Genomic DNA, 15,487 nt, shown 5'->3' on the forward strand with positions numbered 1-15,487 from the left:
TGAATTTGTTTTTGTTGCTTCCATCCATTGGTGGTAAAAAGCTGCGAGTCTGCCCCCCACCTGACGACAGTCATTGTTTTTTGTTCTTTGGGTTAGGAGGCTTGAGGATGAACTCACCCTTGCCTTTTTTGTTTTGTTGTCCCCAGCGCTTCTTTGCTCCCGGCTTGTTGAATTTCTTGAATTGCTGAAAGGGCGCCTTCCCTTGCTTCTTTTTGCTTTGTGGAAAACCCTTGTTCTTTGCTGCAGTCCTGTCTAGTACAGTTTTTAATTCAGGCCCAAACAGTAGGTCTCCAGTGAATGGAATTCCGCACAGTCTGTTCTTAGAAGGGATATCACCATCCCAAGACTTCAGCCACAGGGCTCTTCGGGCTAAGTTGAGTCGCGCTGTGGTCCTTGAAGATATTCTGACGGTTTTAGCTGAGGCATCTGCTAGAAAAGCTGCCGCTCTGGTCAGTGTAGGGATGGTTTTTAATTAATTCTTCTCTAGGTGTGTCACTTTCCAGTAGTTCTTGTAGCTGGGTTAACCAAATTAGTAAGGTGTGGGCTGTGCAGGTGGAAGCTATTGCTGGATTCAGGTTCGCAGCCCCTGCTCTTCCCAGGCCCTTTTTAAAAGGGCTTCTACTTTCTTATCCATGGGGTCGCTTAAGGTACCCGCGCCGTCGAAGGCTAAGTCAAATTTATTTGTGACTCTTGCCAGATGGATATCTGCGCTTGACTGCAGGTGGTATGAAGAGTTTATTCTCTGGGTCTTCCCACACTTTGACGATATCTTTAAGAGTTTGGTGTACAGTAAATGTTTTAGGTTTCCTGGGTTGTAGTCCTTTATACATCTGGTCATATAGTGTGAGCTCTGCGGCTTTTTGCTCTATAATACCTAGCGTGTCGGCTATAGCTTTTAGAAGGTTATCCGTGTCTTCTGAGAGAAATAAATTGCACTCTGAAGCAGGATCTTCCTCCTCAGTCTGAGCAAAGTCCATCCTCTGCTGTGGATTGTTTGTATTCGTCCAAATCCTCCTCTTGTGCCTGTCGCTCTGCCTGTTCCCTGTAGAAATGCATGTCCCGCTGGTAGACGGGGTACTGGCCTGACTGGCATTTGTTGGCGCTTCTAACGTCTTAATTGCTAAGTGTAGCAGTGCCATGGTGCGCTTTATCTTTTTTGAAAGAGCTGAGCAGATTTTTCAGGTAACCTTGCAACTCTTTGGCCAACATTTTGTCTATGCATTTTTTGGCATATGGGTTTTTTCCCATTCAGGTAAAAACCGGTGGCTGCACGAAGTACATGCTTTGTTGCTTTTTCGCGTTCGTTTCCTCTGGGGTCCTTGCCTGAAATCAAGCACAAAAAGGTCCCCGTGAGGGAGGCGGTTAAAGACTGCCTGTAAGTGGGCAGTTTTGCAGTGAGGTTAAGACAGAGGTAACCCTGGAGGAGTATTCTGGCTTACCTTGCAGATCCTGCAAGCCAGGACAGCTCCAGGGCAGGGTGGAGAAGCGTCAGACATGTTCAGTCACCAGGATCCTCTGCTTAGAGTAGCCTTTTAAACTGCTTCCTGCTTAAGCTCCAGCCCCGCCCCCAGCTGACCCCGTGCAGGTTGTTGGATGTACCTGCACATGCCGCTGTTGCCCTCCTTCCTGGGATTCCATTAGGGAGGGGGACTCTGCTGCTTCCCCCCCCCCCCCCCTCTTTTTTTTTTTTTTGAAATTCGCACCTCCTGGAAGTGGAGTCACCGGAAGTGCCGCTCTGTTTTCCCCTAGAAGTCTCCAGACTCCGGGAAAATGGGCGCCAACCGGAACTGCATGACCGGAAGTGACGTTTTCCGGCATCTACGCCATCTTGGTACACCCCGCAGAGCCTCCACGAGGGAATAAGCCAGCTCTGCTGGGTGCGGAGGACTCCGATCACGGCATCAAACGGTGGAGGTAATCGGGCGGGCGAGACAATGTAAAAAACTGACACCTACCCATGCGGCGCTCCGTTCCATCTAAGCCTGTGGTCAGGGGGCAAGGCATCCTTATTACCTGGAAAAATATCCAGATGGAGGCTGCAGCAAGTCCCTCCACCAGCAAAAAAAAAAAAAACAGTATGTATGGGGGAAAATGTCAGTGCATTTGTTCCAACTTAGGGGGGGTGGGGGGTAGGGATGATTCACCTGTAGGGGTGAAATCTCAGGCAGAGCAAGTTTTTGCTCAAATTTGCTGCTCCTACTCGTCCTCCCAAGACCCACTGGGCTGAATGGGATGCTGGCAGGGGGTCTCCTGCAACTAGCACAGAGACAAATAAAATAATAAAAGTAAAAAAGTTTTTTTTTAAATTGTAAAATAAAATAAAGTTACACCTAAGCACATAAAATCTTCCCCAATTTTTGAGACTTGCCACCTCCACATACACATGTAAAAAAAAAAAAAAAAAAAAACACACATCAGGGGTGCCTACACATGAAAACGTTGATACACGTTACTATGACGGGAGTCACTGGGGGTGGGGGGCTGTGGTTCCCAGCTCCCCTTGGAGAGGTTGGGAAACCCTTGCTTCAGCTCCCCATGCCCCTCTTGTCTTATTTGTTGTGTCTATTAGGGGCACAGGGTAACCGAGCAAATAATGGACAACTACTTAATGGACACTGAGAATGTGGTTTGGATTACTTCAAATGGGACAGTAATAGTTATTAACAATATCCCTCAAGAAATATATGAAGACTATTCCTGGCTTGTTTGAGTCGGAACTATACATGTTAATTGAAAGAGCTGATCACATTGATCTGTATTCCTTGGTCTTCAATGCAGAAGACGGACAGTCTGCTACTGAGGTCTCCTGCTATAATCTGCTGCCTACTAGGCTGAGGAGGGGGAGAGCACTGTGTTAATTGGAACACCTATTGTCTCTACTAGCAAACCCTTGTGGGCTGTGTTTATACTTATGTTAATGTGTATTGTACATTCTGAGATCGAAGTTGGCAAGTCTGACCTGGAATGGGACCTCCGAGTCATCCAGGTGGCTAATTAACGTAATGTTTATAGTATATGTTGGTTGTTGTAATTATATTCCTGTGTACAGGTTGTATTGTTAGAGTAATCTGATCGGGGGGAGGATAGTCCTCCTGTGTGGTATATATTTTGTGTTAGTTGGTCAAATAAACATTCCATGTCCATACAAGTTATTTTTGTACGATTGGCTATATCATCTGATGACCAGACTGGCTGTATACTGAAGGACGCACCAAAGCTGGGTGCTGGGAAGATTCCGTTACAGTTACATATCACCGCGCACGCCGGAGTGAGAACAATATTTCTAGCACCAGACCTCCTCACTAATGCTAAACTGATGACCTGTAAGGGGCTTTTAAAGCATCACCTATGGAATATATAGGATACTGAAGCTTGTTGCCATTTCCCAGGCGCACAGAAATTTACAGCTGAGCTTCACTCAAAAGGGGTCCTCCCCCCCCTAATTTGTAAGATGTAATTTTTTTTTGGGGGGGTGGTGGCACGGGGTACCGAGTTTTGAAGGGTACCCACTCTCACTTCCACTTGGATTGCCTAGGCAATCTAAGTGGAATTTCTTCTCTCCCCCTCCCTCCCTGTAGGCTTCAGGGACACATCACAGGTCCCAAAAGACTGTGGGGTCATTCACAAAATGCAGCACAGCTCGTGCATTCGCAGTGGGCAGCCAGGTGTAAAGCCGCAAGCTCTCACAGCCAGGTGCCCACATTTAGAGCCCTTTCACACTGGGGTGGTTTGCAGGCGCTATTGCGCTAATAATAGCGCCTGCAAACCGACCCGAAAGTGCCGCTACTTTCATTCCAGTGTGAAAGCCCCGAGGGCTTTCACACTGGAGCGATGCGCTGGCAGGACGGTAAAAAAAGTCCTGCCAGCAGCATCTTCGGAGCGGTGAAGGAGCGGTGTGTATACAATGGGATGGCGCGGCTATACCGCGGCGGTGGTATTTAACCCTTTCTCGGCCGCTAGCGGGGGGTAAAACCGCTCTGCTAGCGGCCGCATACCGACGGTAAAACGCCGCTAATAGTGGCATTTTACCGCCGACGCCGCCCCAGTGTGAAAGGGCTTTTAAGATGCCGGCAATGAGAACCCGAAGGCTAGTGAAGAACTAGCCCGGATGAGGACAGCACTAGATCCATGGACAGGTAAGTGTCCTATTAATAAAAGTCAGCAGCCACAGCATTTGCAGCTGCCGATAATTTTTTGCTAGAGTGGGGAACTGCTTTAGGCTTTAACATGTTTGGTATCTATTTACCTTGTGCAACCTCAGCTTTTATATTTTACCACAAAATTGGGTAAATTATTGCATTTGAGTGCCCTACAAAAACTTTAGTATATTTTTTACAAAAATGTTGCATTGCTTAGACCTTTGCGGCACTATTGTGCAATATATAAAAACAAACAAAAAACAAACAAAAAACAAACACTACCACTATTTTATTCCCTGGGGTGTCCGCTTTCAGAAAATACACGTTTTGGGGGTTTATACATTGTTCAGGTCTTAAATTATTTTTATATTTTTTAACCTGTGTGCAAAAAACAAAAAAACAGTTTTGGCAGCAAAAAGGGTTATGCTATCCTTGTCGTTCACACTTCTGATACAATGCATACCAAGGAAAATTGCTCTTTCTTCTTGGTACAACTCTGCTGCTTCCTAGGCCACCTCCCTAACTGGACAGAGATGGTGAATCGTTCTTCATTGTAAAGATCAAGGAAGGAAAAAAAAAAAAAGTTTTAAACGCGGACCTGGAAATAAGCGTGTTGCCTTCCTGGCAGTGTAGAAGTACGCAAATCACAAGGCTGCCAAAGTAGAATTACAAATCCTTTGCCAGGTAAAACAGTAAGCGTGTGTAGTTCACAGAGCAAATTGCCTGGAATTCTGCTTAATTCTAATTAAAGTCTGTGCCAGACTCCAAAAGACTTATCTTCAAAATGACACATATACATGTCTAGCCATTGTGTGTCTCCTGGCACTAATTGTTGGTCCACATATGTGCTTGTGGATCTTGACACCTGTAGAAAGACAATGGAGTATTATTTACCGTAAATATGCGGCTCCACTGGACTGGGCTTTTTTCCGTGGGGCTGCATATTTGTGTATCTCCCTTTGTGCTGGGAGCGCGCCCCGTACTAATGATTCTGGGTCACCTGATCACTGTGATAGCCTCCGACTGGCTATCACAGTAATCAGTCACTGAAGTCTAAACCAGTGTTTTCTCGCTCTGTAAAAAGAGAGGAAAAAAAAAAAAAAAAAAAAATTGTATAAAAATAGATTTTAAATTAAAAAAAATGCCCAGATCAATGTTCTAGGTCAGTGTTGGGTCAAAGGTCAAGGTCAGTATTTTTTGGACAGGATTTATTTTAAGTCAGTGTGTTTAAGGTAGGATTAAAAAAGCAAAAATGCACACTATAGTTTCTGGGCTGTACTACAGGTACAAAACAGTGGTATCGCTGCAATCGGCAATCAGGCACAGGCAAATTTATTTTGGGTATTCTTTGATGAAAGAAACATACCGTTACATTTAACATTTATATTCTGGGCCAGTTTTCTTTTAAAATGTTTAAAATATAAAAAAAAAAAAAAAAAAAAAAAAAAAAAAAAAACCACACACGCTATCCATAACTGTTTACTACCAAACGAAAGCCCAATTTGTCCTGACAAAAACAACGCACAATCCACCTGGATGCACAAAGCTGTGATATGTACGGTTTTCCTAACACATGTCAAAGTTGCAAAACTGTGCTTAGGCATTAAGATTTGTTTTACCTTTAGGCAGGAAGGGGTTAAAGGGCAACGCCACTTCCGTGTGAGGGTGGGGGGGGGAATAGCAAAAAAGAATATAGCATATACGATCACAACACAAGTCATATTAATTGAATGTTATTAAAAATTACCTTTCCCTTTCAATCTGCAGCGCTGTCATTTTCTGAAAAATGCAATGCAATATGGCATCCCTGAGGCGTTCTCTACACAGATGGTGTAAAGAATGGCCTCCAGATTTGTCATTTCCTAGTTGTGTGATTGGCTTACTGATTTTCCCAGAAGTCTGCACTAAGGCTGGACGTAGACGTAGCGATTTTCTTTCCTACAACCAAGGAAAGGAAAAAAAAAAAAAATCTAGGATTCCCCGTTTAACACAGTCAGTGTTGATGGGGCAATCACTCCCGCAGAGCTATTGTGTTCTCCGGGTGGGGGAAAACCATCCCTGCCGGGAGCGATAATTGCTAGTGGATATAACAGCTGCTGGCAACTATCACATGTCAAATTTGACAGGCTGGTTGTACCCAAGTTAATATTGAACAAATGGTAGGAAGATTACTTTGTCATAAGGCCACATCCCAAACTACTATAGAAAGAATTAAGGTTCTCTCATTCAACATGGGACTTTACAGGCCCAAAGAGTAAACATGAGTTACATTTAAAAAGTTGTAGTTTTATTCATAAAATACAAAAAGTAGTAATAATTGATAAAGTATCAAATTCTCTCTCAATGTCCAAAAAACATTACATATAAAAAAGGGGGTGCATAGTAACTCATGGCGGAACCGCCTAATGATACGGTTACAATTCACATGCAGGGGCTACTTAAGCCAATTACAACAGGTTTCAGAGTTCGGAGACTCCTTCTGCAGGTAAATCACTGTTTGTGATGTTGATAAAAAAGGTGTCGCAGATTTTGCAGATCCTGGGGGTGCACATTGTGAGTACTGCACTCAATCCACTTTCTGCCACTATATAATGCCATGTTATATGTGACAGCAATTTCACTATATGACAAACACTGTCATTACTCCACAGAATATATCAACATCACATACAGGGATTTCCCTGAAGGAGTCCAAGAAATCTGAAATGCATTGGAATTGGCTTACGTAGCCTTTACATGTGAATTGTAACAGTATCATTAGGCGGTTCCGCCATGAGTTACTATGTACCCCCGTTTTTATATGTAATGTTTTTTGGACATTGAGAGAGAATTTTATTCTTTATCAATTCTTACTACTTTTTATATTTTATGAATAAAACTACAACATTAAAATGTTTACTCTTTGAGTCTGTAAAGTTGCATGTTGAATGAGGGAACCTTATTCTTTCCAAGTTAATTAATAGATCAACTTGGGTACATTCAGCCTGCCCATACATTGTTCGAATCTAGACCAGACCCTGATGAACCAGCTGAGACTGGAACCGTCTATAGCTGGCTTAAGATACAAATTAGATTTTAGGCATCCACTGCAACAAAATAGTGTCACTGTTGGTGAGTTAGGTTGGGTTCACACTGGTGCGACACGACAGCCGTCCTACTTTGGATCCGACTTTGCCCTGCGACATGAAGCCGGCATGTGTCCGACTTTCAATGAACGGGGATCCGACTTGGATCCCCGCCAATGCCGGCATTGTGTTTGGTATGAATCTTTAGGGGGGAACTCCGCGCCAAATTTTAAATAAAAAACCGGCATGGGTTCCCCCTCCAGAGGCATACCAGGCCCTTGGGTCTGGTATGGACCTTGAGGGGAACCCCCTACGCCGAAAAAAACGGCGTGGGGGGTCGCCCCCAATCCATACCAGACCCTTATCCGAGCACGCAGCCCGGCCGGACAGGAATGGGGGTGGGGACGAGCGAGCGCCCCCCCCCCCTCCTGAACCGTACCAGGCCGCATGCCCTCAACATGGGGGGTGGTGCCTTGGGGTAGGGGGGCGCGCTGCGGCCCCCCCACCCCAAAGCACCTTGTCCCCATGTTGATGAGGACAAGGGCCTCTTCCCGACAACCCTGGCCGTTGGTTGTCGGGGTCTGCGGGCGGGGGCTTATCGGAATCCGGGAGCCCCCTTTAATAAGGGAGCCCCCAGATCCCGGCCCCCCACCCTTTGTGAATGAGTATGGGGTACAGCGTACCCCTACCCATTCACCTAGGAAAAAAGTGTCAATTTAAAAAAAAACACTACACAGATTTTTAAAGCATTTTATTAGACAGCTCCGGGGGTCTTCTTCCGACTTCGGGGGTCTCTCCGGTTCTTCTCCACGCTCTCCGGATCTTCTGCCGGGCTCCTCCGCTCTCTTCTGCTCTTTTGCCGCTCTTTTGCTAAAGCGGAGGAGCCTGGTCTTCAATCTTCAATCTTCTGCCTTCTGCCTTCTTCTCCTGATGTTGACACGACGCTCTCCCCGGCTGGAATGCTCTCTGTGCGCTCTGCTCTGACTTATATAGGCGGTGACCCCGCCCCCTTATGCCGTCACAGTCCCTGGGCATGCTGGGACTGTGACGTTTTAGGGGGCGTGGTCATCATGACCACGCCCCCTAAAACGTCACAGTCCCAGCATGCCCAGGGACTGTGACGGCATAAGGGGGCGGGGTCACCGCCTATATAAGTCAGAGCAGAGCGCACAGAGAGCATTCCAGCCGGGGAGAGCGTCGTGTCAACATCAGGAGAAGAGGGCAGAAGGCAGAAGGCAGAAGGCAGAAGGCAGAAGGCAGAAGGCAAAAGATTGAAGATTGAAGACCAGGCTCCTCCGCTTTAGCAAAAGAGCGGCAAAAGAGCAGAAGAGAGCGGAGGAGCCCGGCAGAAGATCCGGAGAGCGTGGAGAAGAACCGGAGAGACCCCCGAAGTCGGAAGAAGACCCCCGGAGCTGTCTAATAAAATGCTTTAAAAATCTGTGTAGTGTTTTTTTTTAAATTGACACTTTTCCTAGGTGAATGGGTAGGGGTACGCTGTACCCCATACTCATTCACATAGGGTGGGGGGCCGGGATCTGGGGGCTCCCTTATTAAAGGGGGCTCCCGGATTCCGATAAGCCCCCGCCCGCAGACCCCGACAACCAACGGCCAGGGTTGTCGGGAAGAGGCCCTTGTCCTCATCAACATGGGGACAAGGTGCTTTGGGGTGGGGGGCCGCAGCGCGCCCCCTCCCCCAAAGCACCAACCCCCCATGTTGAGGGCATGCGGCCTGGTACGGTTCAGGAGGGGGGGGGGGGGGGCGCTCGCTCGTCCCCACCCCCATTCCTGTCCGGCCGGGCTGCTTGCTCGGATAAGGGTCTGGTATGGATTGGGGGGGACCCCCACGCCGCTTTCATCGGCGTAGGGGGTTCCCCTCAAGATCCATACCAGACCCAAGGGCCTGGTATGCTCTTGGAGGGGGAACCCATGCCGGTTTTTTATTTAAAATTTGGCGCGGAGTTCCCCCTCAAGAACATCTGAGCACAAGTCGCGTGCCAAAGTCGGATCATGCAAGACGGCAATCCGACTTCAATGATAGTCAATAGGCTGAAGTAGGATCAAAGTCGGACCAAAGTAGTACAGGGAGCATTTCTAAAGTCGGAACGACTTGTGTCGGACCAGTTAGGACGGCTCCCATAGGGAAACATTAAATTTCACACGTCATGCGACATGAGCTCCCAATGTCGGAGCGTTTGTCGGACCAGTGTGAACCCAGCCTTACTCCCAATAGGAAAACACATCTAAAGGGATACAAACCCTGCAATTTTCCTCAGAGGCCTGCAAGTGCAGCAGCTGACAATTATGAAACCGCTCCCATTAAATTCACTTTCCACATGGACACAGACAAACAGGGATTTCTTCAGAACAAAAAAAAAAAGGTAAGAATCTGCAAACAAAGTTTGTTAAAATCCTTGTAATGTACATAGATCACAATGAGGAGAATGTTTTTTCTCAACAAAAGTAGAGTTACTCTTTAAAGCCTCATGCACACTGAGCATCAAAAACACCACTTTTTACGGGTGTTTTGAACTTTTTTTTCTGCCTCTAAACGCCAATCTATGTTAGCCTACATGTCCACATTGGCGTTTACCGGTGCTTAGAGGCAGGAGCATTTATAGGCAGAAAAAAAACACGTTCAGGAGAGGAGCATTTTGCTGGAAAAAAACAAAAAAAAACAAAAAGGCCTTGAGTGCTAGGTGCATTTAGCGCTTGAGCGTTAATTCATTCCAATGGCCAGAATAAATATTCTAGCCAATGGAATTAATGCCCAAATGCTTGACGCACCTAAAGGCGTTTGTGAAACACATCTTTAGGTGCGTGTTTAATCACTGATTTCATCTTCCCCTGGAGCAAAGGTATCCAGGAGAGGAGCAGCAAAAAAAAAAAAAAAAAAAAAAAAAAAAACATCCTATGTGCATGTTTCCCAGCAGCTGGTATTACGGGCTTCTTTCTTGTAAAGAAACGTGGGTCATAACATATAACAGGGCCAACAGCAGCCGCTAATCCTGAATTATATGGAAGAAGGTCAGTGAGAGGAGGGGGCAACATGACTAGAAAAGAATAGTGGCTTCAGAAGACCATTTGCCACTACAGCAACTCAGGGGAGGAAGCCTACAGAGCCAAGATGGGTTTTCCTCTCTAGTAGATTCCACATAACCAAAACACATACCAAACTTTATATCCTTCAGATGCTGGGGGACAGGATAGATTTAACTTTTTAGACCAGCTCAGAGTTGGCCCCGTCAACAAATGATTACCAAACCCATCCCATCAATGTTCATGAATTTGTTTCTTACATACGAATACAAACACCTTTATTATATAAAGCTGTGGTTACATAACCACTCAGTTCTAATTCTTGTCTTCTATGTAGCAAGGCAGTAGGTGAGGATTAGCAGTGCTCCAGAGATCTGTTCGATCTGCTAGGGATGAGCACTGTGTTTGGGCCACTGGTTACACCCACTGGCTACATCATTAGGTCACCATTGCAGCACTTAACTACAGATATAACAATATGCTCAAAAAAAAAAAAAAAACCCCCACACAAAATTTTAGCTAACTTACTACAAAAGAGAAAATAAAATATTCAGGCAGTGTAATGGCAAAATTTAACAGTGCAGGGATAAAAGTTTGGCCACTTAAAAATAACTCCAGGAAAAAAGTTGCTATACTTTCAGTGCTCAAACAGCAAACCTACTGCTCCACTACACAGCCGCTGTCCTGTCTGTCCTTCCCCTCTTTGTCCAGCAGTGGACAAGACAGCTGCTGTGTGTGAGAGCTGAAAGTCTGCTGTCAGAGCAATAGAAGTAAAGCAAAAGTTATATAGTCTGTTTGTGCCAAGAAGAATTTAATATATGTCTTACTAGATGGACTTTTTATTTAATGCTTTTAACAGTTTGCGCTGCACTTTCATTTGTTTAGTCAAAAGCTATATTTGCCAGCATCAAAGAAGTTGCAAATTGTAAAGAACAGGCAGCGATTCAAGAGGTGGCATACGCCTCCTGAGAGATTAAACTATTTGTAAACCCTATAGAGTTCTGGAGTTATTCTATAAGTGGTTAAACTTTATCCTTGCACTGTTAAATGTCATTACATGGCCTGATTTTTTTTTTTTTTTTTTAAACGTTCAAGGTAAGTAAGTAGCTAATGTTTGTTTCTGAAAAACTGAAAATTAGTCAGACACATTTTGTCAGTTTAAATGTCGACTGACTAGAAACTGTAAACATTGTTACACAAAGCAAAAGGAACAAAACTATTTGCATCATCCCAAGTTTATTTGGGGGTTTTAAAACTACTGAAAAAGCTGCCTGCTGATCATAATAGAAAACATTCATATTGCACTCAAATGCTGCTAGATTGTTCTTCAGGTGTGTGGGATTTTCTAAAGAAATTAGCCCCATGTGCACATCCAAGATACAGCTGATCCCAGGAGCGTGTGCTCAGTTAATAAACATGCAGTTTAGGGAGAACAGTGTAGACATTTATGCCAGTTTCACAGAACAGTACAATAGATACTCTAACTGCCATGCATTAAAGTGCTACTAAACCCAGGACCCTGCATTTATTATATCTGGTCTCCCACAGTACACAGAACATGGAAATGCAATTATTTTAGTCAATATAAACTGCTTCTCATCAGCAGTATATAGAAGTCTTGTGACTTCTATCAGTGTATGGTTAAAACATGTAGGAGGAGTTTTCATTCTCCTCTAACTGTCCTATGAGGATGCAGGACCCCTGACCCTCTTTCTGGATGGTGCCAATTTACCTTGTGCTGATCACCTGCACCAAAAAAAAAAAAAAAAAAAAAAAAAAAAAAAAAAAAAACACAAAAAAAACACACACACACAACTCTTGCGATACACACCAAACTGAGCATGTGCAGACTGACTCCACTAACTGAATTATCCGGAGATGTTTTGGGGACAATGCAAGAAGGGGAGGATCAGATAAGTCAGGATCAAACAGCCTTTTTACACAATGCATAGGATTAACCCCTTAGGTTCCACAGTGAGTATAACAAAGTATGCTTTACTGCATATACAGACTGATTTTACTGTTGTGGGTTTAGTAACACTAAGTCTAGCCTATATAGACACTTTTCAAAGAAAAAAAAAAAGTGAAATCAACACATCTGCAACCTAAAACAAAACTGGTTTATTTTTGTTTAAAGCCTAACACCAAACAGTTTTTATTTGGAATAGGGTGGATAATGTTTATAATCTGTCACTGATTTGACCCCTCAAGGAAGAAGTCCCCCCACTTCCAGCTCCAAAGCCAGGAGGGGCAGAGAGACAAGATGTAATAGGAAATCTCACCAACAGGGATTGAGATAAACAAAAGCACTTTTTATAGTGAGGAGGGAAAGAATAAAGTAAATGTAAAGGCATTATTTCTGTTAAATAACAATACTTACCTGCAGGCCTGAACCTCCTCTTCTGGGGTTCCCCTGCCAGTGCTCTCAGTTACTCCTCTTCTTGGTGCACCCAGGCAGCAAGCTACTTCCTATGGTAGCACACCTGTGGGCTTGCTTCTAAGCTGGGCTGTGTGCGTCTTTCGCCACATGCAGTGTGACGCTGTCCCACCCTCTACTCCCTCCTCACAGGTTTGATTGACAGCAATAGAAGCCAATAGTGTCTCTATGCCTGTAAGGGGGGGGGACAGAACTAGCACTGCTGCATATGGGCTGGACCGATACAGGACTTGTGTTTATAGGAGTGCAACTAGTGGAAGGTTTTTCTTACCTTAATGCAGGTAATGCATTAAAGTGGGTGTAAACCTGATTCATGAAATTTGAGCTGGGCACATATCTGTAGTGTTTTATTATCTCTCTTCAAAGCCCTAAGTCCCCTGGCTTTCTCCTGCTCTGTTTTTCTGTTATCAGCATAATAACTTCTGACAAGTTCAGTCCACTGCAATAAATCCAGCCTGAATTTTGTGTCAGGGTGGGTGCTATAAATAGATTAGCAGAGAGCTGGTCTATTCACAGCACAGCTCTGCAAATCCCTGCCTATGTGGAGTGGGGGTGTGTGCCTTTCCTCCAATCAGCTGCCTCACCCCACAGCTGAATAAGGAAGAGAAAATTCTAACAGGACATGCACTTTCTAAACAGTATGTAAAGCTGAAGACAGCAGATCTACATGTAAAACTTATGTAGGCTGAGGCTGTTCACTGGGTATATAAGGTTTACAACCACTTTAAGGTACAAAAAAGTTTAGCTTTAAAAACCTCTTTTTTATTGTCTGTCAGTTCCTTCTTACCCTGGCGGCTGCCAGTCCCCTCACCTCTAGCAGTCCTGGTGGCCGCCTTTCTTTTCAGGACTAGCCCCAATGACCACTAATGACCTCACATCTAGTACTGGTGGCCGCCATTCCCCCTGACTTTTTGTTCTGGTGCCACAGACCAAATTTGACAAAAGACCTTCCCAGTGGAGTCACAAGCAGCAATAAAAACTTGACAGAAGTTCTACTCCTTCCTGGGATCCAAAACTAATAAAGAAACCTTTGACAGGTCAGAACGTCAATAGAAGCCTGAAAATGATATACGTGTTTACATTTTTGTTTACCTGCAAAGACACCTCACTAGGGAGCTGTGCTGCCCTGAAAAGCTCCAACACCCGCCCATTGGAGGCCACTTTCTTGGTGCTGTCAGTGTCACAGTAGGCAAACAGATCAGAGTAGTATTTCTGCTCAGCATCACTCAGGGACAGTCCTTCCATCCTTCACAGTAGACCTTATCTTTTGCAAGGATTCACAACAACCCTCAGGCCACTAGTTCCCCCAATATAAAGAAGAAGGGGGCTGCAGCAGTGTGTTGGTTTGGGTAGGTGATCACACATGTGCATTACCAGATGGCATAAGACATCAGGAAAAGGGCTCCCTCCACTGTGGTCCTGAGGTGGGTGCAGGAGGAGGAGGGATGCTCAGGCAGCATGGGCTGCCCCCATATGTCCAGGGCCCAGAGGAGAAGATGCTGATGGTAGTTGTGTCCACATGGAATCCCAGGGTAAGGGAAGCTTCCTCAATAGACAGAGGACTGGGTGTGGGAGCAGCAGGTGGGGAGCTGAAGTTAAGAATAGCCAGTACCGCCCCTCTCTTCTCACACACTCTCTGTGGCTATGAACTTCCTTCACCACATGGGGGGCTGCTCCCAGCTTCCGCCCCTCTACATGTCCCGCTCTCCTCCGTGCGCGCTCCCGGAAACTTTTCCCAGGTGTGACGAGCCTGAGGCGGGAGCGAGGGGAGGGCTTGGTGCGGTGCGCTGCGCTCCCGGTGCCGCCTCGGATGCTCCTGCCGCTGAGAGAGCCGCTTTGCTTGTTGGCTGCAGCCGAGGGACTCCAGCGGAGCTCTCCGCCTCGGCCGGCCGCCTAGGTTTCTTCTGGTCGGCACACACAGGCTCCTAGTGTCGCGCCCCCCTGGGTGACGTCGTCACATACACAAGTCCGAAAAAAAAAAAGACGTGAACTGGGGAGCCGGATGTAGAGACGGACACCCTTCACTCTCCGGGTTAATAGATCTGAGGGAGCGCCGCTGTGACAGTAGCGACCCCTTGCGGTGAGGAGGGCGGGATGACACGGGGGAGGAGCGCGGCTCGTCCTGCAGCTCACACAAGAGCGCGCACGCAAGCTCCTGACGCAGCAGAGTTTAGGAAACTTTCAATGAGTGACGATGGACGCAGTTATTTCTGCAGTGCCACCATGTGGTGAGAAGTAGCATCGCATTCTACAACATTTTAGATACACCGCTTTAGCAGCAACTCTGTTCTTTGAAAAAGTAGATAAATAAAATAACATATGTATATATTTTTTAACCACTTCAGCCCTGGAAGGCTTACCCCCCTTCATGACCAGGCCATTTTTTGCGTTATGGCACTGCGTTACTTTAACTGACAATTGCGCAGTCGTGCGATGCTGTACACAAATAAAATGCATGTCTTTTTCTTTTGGTGGTATTTGATTACCTCTGCGGTTTTTATTTTTTGCGCTATAAACAAAAAAAGGCGACATCTTAAAAAATGATTTTTTAATTTCTACTAAAAAAAAATGTAAAAAATCAAATCTCTTCATCAGTGTAGGCCAATATGTATTCTAAATATTTTTGGTAAAAGAAATCTCAATAAGCGTATATTGATTGGTTTGCTCCAAAGTTATAGCATCTACAAACTGGCAGATTGGCACCGACAGGCAAAATCACGTACCTGGTACGTGATCTGCCTCCGCGGGCTGAGGGGGAGGCCACTCATTCGTGGCCACCCCCTCGCGATCGCTCCCCACAGTAAAAAAAA

General features: G+C 45.5%; 1 protein-coding gene across 4 annotated transcripts in view; it reads right to left on the reverse strand.

The window, feature by feature from the left end:
• Positions 1 to 14,753, reverse strand: part of REPS1 (RALBP1 associated Eps domain containing 1) — a 259,774-nt gene extending 245,021 nt beyond the window's left edge. For 2 of the 4 annotated variants that reach the window (XM_073627386.1, XM_073627384.1), the window contains exon 1: positions 13,770 to 14,753. In XM_073627386.1, the coding sequence (XP_073483487.1) occupies positions 13,770 to 13,922 (153 nt within the window). In that variant the 5' untranslated portion in view covers positions 13,923 to 14,753. The remainder of the gene's footprint in view (positions 1 to 13,769) is intronic. The other 2 variants (XM_073627387.1, XM_073627388.1) reach the window with 2 other exon arrangements.
• Between the last annotated feature and the right edge of the window lie 734 nt (positions 14,754 to 15,487).

The sequence above is a fragment of the Aquarana catesbeiana genome, linkage group LG04 (assembly GCF_042186555.1).
Source record: "Aquarana catesbeiana isolate 2022-GZ linkage group LG04, ASM4218655v1, whole genome shotgun sequence".
In the NCBI taxonomy this organism is placed as follows: domain Eukaryota; kingdom Metazoa; phylum Chordata; class Amphibia; order Anura; family Ranidae; genus Aquarana; species Aquarana catesbeiana.